This window comes from Planococcus citri, chromosome 3, assembly GCF_950023065.1.
Source record: "Planococcus citri chromosome 3, ihPlaCitr1.1, whole genome shotgun sequence".
NCBI classification, from domain to species: Eukaryota; Metazoa; Arthropoda; class Insecta; order Hemiptera; family Pseudococcidae; genus Planococcus; species Planococcus citri.
In genome coordinates this window covers 11,350,011-11,355,279 of record NC_088679.1, presented here as the reverse complement: position 1 = coordinate 11,355,279, position 5,269 = coordinate 11,350,011, and the positions used below count along the sequence as shown (strand labels likewise).

The following is a 5,269-nucleotide window of genomic DNA, read 5'->3' as shown; positions in this document are numbered from 1 at the left end:
CTTTGAAACAAAAAGAGGACTTTTTTTTTAGACAGCCAAAGTAAAAATCAACGCTTTTTTGATATTTTGACCCAAAAAAAGACTCTTCTCAGCAATTTCGGCAACAATTACGATCATTTGACTATTTCATCTGAGAATTTTGACGAAATTTTGACAAAAAAAGAAATTTTTTTGATAATTTTTATAGAAACAAGATTCTTTGGGGCAATCTGATTGGCAAGAACAGAACTGTTTGACAACAACTTTTTGTCAACTCGCCAAAAATTGACATCTAATAATTTTGACAGAACGCCAAAACTGGAGCAACTTTGCCATAATAATAATAAAAAAAATGTTATTACCGCTGATGAAAGCACTCAGAGTTCCGAAACGTATTGTAATTTTTGAATGAAACGTGAAAAATTTGGTCATGAGAACAATTAGTTCTTTTTAACAATTTATCCAGTAAAAATTTTTTTCAGTGCATCGTCATAGTTTATCTGATCTTCCCAGCAATAGAAAATTCGTTGATGTAATTTGTACCAAGAAATCAGCATGATTCTCCCATAATAACACAATATGTTTAATACTTAATTATGATTAAAATATTCTAAAAAATTACTCATTCACACTTTTGTAACAACAAAATTAACTAGGTGCATCTGCATTTATGTTGTTAGCAATCTCTTGGAAAAAATAAAAAAAATAATGTACATATAAGATCATTAAAATTAACCAAGGTGTCTTATAATTGACCTTTATTTTATGAAAAATATAAAAACATCAGTATCTATGTACATGTCGATAATGTCTTCACTCGATAACGAAAATAATAATATTTTTTTTACAGTAAAAGTACATATATAGCTTACATAGCTAATTAGCTACATATATAATTTTTTTTCCTCCAGCGTGCTAAAAAAATCATTTTATGTTCATAATTTTTTTTTTTTTTTTTTTTAAATTATCGAAAACAGTTTTGAAATTATGTTTCTGGTCAAATAAAGGTGATAAATTGGAGATTTTTTGCCTCGAAAAAATCAAGAAAATTTGTCACATTTCAAAAAGAGAATGGAAACGAAAATGATCGAATCCGAGAATGATTTGCAATGTCGCTAATCTCTGCAAAACAAGTACATGTAAGTACCTATTTGGAAAGAGAATATTTTCAAAACATCAACGAGCAAAAATTAATTTTAAAAAATCACGACGATGGTATTCTCTATCTACCACGAGCCCGTTGGCTTGCTTTATGAATACAATAATATCGTAAAGCTGCGAAAATTCCAACTAGCATCATTCCAGTTACGAACAACCATGCACCTCTGTAAATCATAAATAAAATTAACAAACGAAAATATAAAAGCATGTTTTCATCAATTCCATTCCATTATTGGTTTCTTACGTACCCATTGACAATTTGACCGAAACGACTGCAACAGTAAGGTTTACGATGCCAATTATAACAACAGTAGTCCTCGGATGAATCTTCACTTAGGCCGCAGGCATGAGTTATTTCAATATCTTTTTTCAGTAAACCAAAAGGCAGTTCTACAGTATGGATTTGCTTTTCTTGGCCAAACGCAAGGAAATTACATTGTGTACAACCGTCTGTGAAATGTTTTGCGATGGAGCATAATTCTGCAGATGACACTGCAACATGATTTTACATTGTAATTAATTAATTCAGGAATTATTAAAATTTCATTTGAAAAAATACTGAAAATAAAAATAAAAAAATTATTTTAATTGAATATTGTAAGTAATTAACTTTTTTTTAATTTATCCCAAAATAGCTCAATTTTGAAAGTTACAGGAAAAATCGAATGAAAAATTATCGAGCTCTTGCTAGTGTGTTTCAAATGTAAATTCTTCAATTTTTTTGAAAAAATATGCATAAATGCCTTTTTTAGGGGTGCCTAAAGTGGGGTGCTCCAAAAATAGGGTCCAAAATTACGAATATGCAGGGAGCCTAATTAAACTTTTTCATCTAGATAAGTAATTATATACCTCAAAACGTTACGTTTGGCGCAAATCACAGGTTTCTAGCTTTCCAGGGGTTCCCAAAATATCGAAATTATAAAAAGTTGGAAAATTGGATTTTTGAGTACCAACGCAAAATTTTATTGAGCTCAAAATTTGGTAGGATGGGGGTCTTTTGGATACTAATAAACTGTGAAAAGCTTTTTAGCCGGGTTCAAAGGGGTAATGTCAAAATGGCGATTCCAAAATTTTCCAAAAATTGAAACCCTCCCCAATTTCTGCCCCTGAGGGTCGAAAATAGGAAAATCATCTCGCATAACATTTATCGGATTCAAACAGATATTTTACGCTTAAAAAGGTTTTGAAAATAATACTCAGTGGTTCCTAAAATTCTATTTTTATTCACAACTTTGGGAACCCCTGGAGTCCAAAAAATTGTCATTTTGGGTTAACTAACCACGGATTCGTATTTGGGACATGTATTACAACATTTTAAGAGTAGTTGAGTCGATAACTGAGCGGGCAAACAATTTTAAATCTTCAAGCGCGTTTTTTTATTAGAATTTTTTACAAAGAAATAGGTAAAAAATGAATAATTTCCCATTCGTGACAAAATTTTTGAAATTGAAACAAATCGCTGTTTTTTTTACTAAAACTAACCTCCGAATACGAATTTGTACCATTTGGAGCCGTTCTGATGTCTCCAGGGCGATTTTCCATTACACCAGAAATTTGAATTAGCTCCAGAATGGCGAAAAAATCCTTGTGGTGGCCACATTTTGACATTTTACCTACCTTGTTACAGGGTGCCCAGAAATATCGAGCACCCCTAAGAAAGTTTTTCATTAAAAATATAGGTTGGCAACGTGAAATAGGTGCATATGATTGGTGGAATGTTATCTCTCCAGTCCAACAACCAATCATGCGCTATCATTATTATTATCATTCGCTGTGACCAACCAAAGTATTTTGGTAGAAAACTTTTTTAGGGGTGCTCGATATTTCTGGGCACCCTGTAGTTGTTATACCTACACGCCACACTATAGAAATATTTCATTCTAAAGGTAAAAATTGAATTAATGTACCAACTCACCGAATGTAAAACTTGAGCCGAATAATATAACGGTGCTGATTAGTAAATATTTATTAATATCCATGGTACATAGATGCCAGATATGTACAATCACAAAAAAAACGTGAGTAAAATTATCAACATACAAATAAACTGTATGATGGGACAAAACCGAGAGACGTAGATGCCTTAAAAGTAAAAACACTCAAATTCTATTTAAATTTATATTTCTTTTATCTATTAACCAGATACTTTGTAGGTAGATACGCAAATAAAATAAGAAGCACTACTATAGGAGAATTTTTCGACGCGAATTTTGCATACTAAACAATTTTTCCGGATGTGTTGTAAAAAAAAAATTCATATAAATGTATACTTGGGTAAGCAAATAAGCAAATAAGCATCAGTTAGTATAGGAAACTACGCGAGTATGGCTGTACAATGTACGTTGATAACCGAACTGCATACATGAAAATACTGATGACTTGATGAGATCATATTAATTATCTACTTGCGGAACTGCTGCGCTGAGTCCTTATCTACATATACTCATATACTCGTAGGTACTTCGCGTATCCCAGAAATAAGATTTTTTTTACTCGTACAAAGGGTGCTGTGATATTATTGCAATCGAACAACTGATTCACAAAATAATTCAAGAAAACGTTGAAAAAAAAAGTCGAGACCTGGAAAATTTTTAAATTTTTGAAACTTGAAGCCTAGTTAATGAATCAGCAGGGGTTAGACATCGACCTAAGACTTTGAATTGGGGTTCATGCATTTGGCGATAATTTTTTGGTAGACCGTCAACAAATTGAAAAAAAAGTTATAAAATAGGTAAATACATGGACGATGAAAAACAGAAAAACGACTCACTCTAAGTACTTAGTATCACACCATACTGAAAAAGTATTGGGTCATATTCGAAAAAAAACCTTCGTGCCAATTTTATAAAATGCAGAGTTTCATTTTTAGATAATTTTTGAAAAGTCAAATCTGTTTTATTATCCATTTATACTAGATGACCTAGCAATATTTTTAACTTTTTTATAAAATATAATTTTTTCTCAAACAATAAAACAAACTGGTGGAAATCATTACTTCATTTCAGCTCTCCAAATGAAAAACATGCGCTTTAAAGTCCTTCTGAAACTTTTAACCGTTTAGGCCCCATATTGCAGAATTCCAAACAAATTACTTCGAAAATTAATTTTCATGATGATTCAATAATAAGTACAGAATTGGATTTAAAAAATCACATTTTGAATTAAAATACCTAATAACAGCTCAAAACGATCGAAAGGCTTCTCAGTCTAAACAGCCAGTGGCAAATTATTAAAGCTCAAAGTGCCAAAGTTGTCCCTACCGCAAGGTAATTTTTAATTGGTGGAAATTTTTTTGAATAGCCAATAGGTATATTAAAGCCTGAGCTCCGGCAAATTTACTTAAAATGTATAAAAAATTTGATTTTGAAAAGTTTTTATCTCAGCAGGCTCAACAATTTTTTAATTTCCTGAATTACAATAGCATCGAGAGAGATGATTCTACATTTGAAAATGTTGTACGACCAATATATTTAGCTGTCATCTCGACACAGGTAGATAGGTACCCATTAAAAATTATTGAAGAGCATGAAGAAGAATTTTCAATCCTATTTCCGAAGAAAAAAGAACCAACCTTACTTGAACTTTTGCACCAACGCAGCCTGCTCCGATGTACCGTATAGTCCGGCATATGACAATAGGAGTAATTGCACCCCCCCTGCCGATCCTCCGGGACAACTTTTTTCTTAAAGGGGACATCCTAAGGAACATTTTAAAGCAAACTTGCCGAAAAAAAAGTTGGCCTTACTTACAAAATGGCGGCCATTTGATTGACAGGTCAGCCGAAATCGCAGATTTTGCGTTTTAACATAGGACTTGCACGAACTTTTTCAAACTTTACAAAGATAGATCGAAAGATCATGCAAAAATTTATCACCTGTCAAAATTTCAAGTGCTAAAGTGAGTTTTTCGATTTTTGGTGAATTTTTGAAAATCCAGTTTAGGCCAAAAATGAGGGAAAAAATCAAAATTTTACCAAATTGACCAAGAAAGCTGAAATTTGAGATATACCCTATTTTCGACATGCCAAATCGATTGGAAACGGTTTCAACCCGTTTTGAGCAGTTCTGGAGCCTCCAGCGACTTTTTGAAAATTCCTGAAACCTCCAGCAGATTTTTGAAACATCAAATG

General features: G+C 32.1%; 1 protein-coding gene across 1 annotated transcript; it reads right to left on the bottom strand.

Annotated features, from left to right (window-relative positions):
- Nucleotides 1–720: 720 nt before the first annotated feature.
- Nucleotides 721–4,764, bottom strand: LOC135838782 (uncharacterized). Its single transcript, XM_065354540.1, has 3 exons — nt 3,056–4,764; nt 1,389–1,632; nt 721–1,304 (listed from the first exon to the last, which is right to left on the bottom strand). The coding sequence occupies exons 1-3, from the start codon at nt 3,117–3,119 to the stop codon at nt 1,202–1,204; spliced, it is 411 nt and encodes a 136-aa protein (XP_065210612.1). The 5' UTR covers nt 3,120–4,764; the 3' UTR covers nt 721–1,201.
- Between the last annotated feature and the right edge of the window lie 505 nt (nt 4,765–5,269).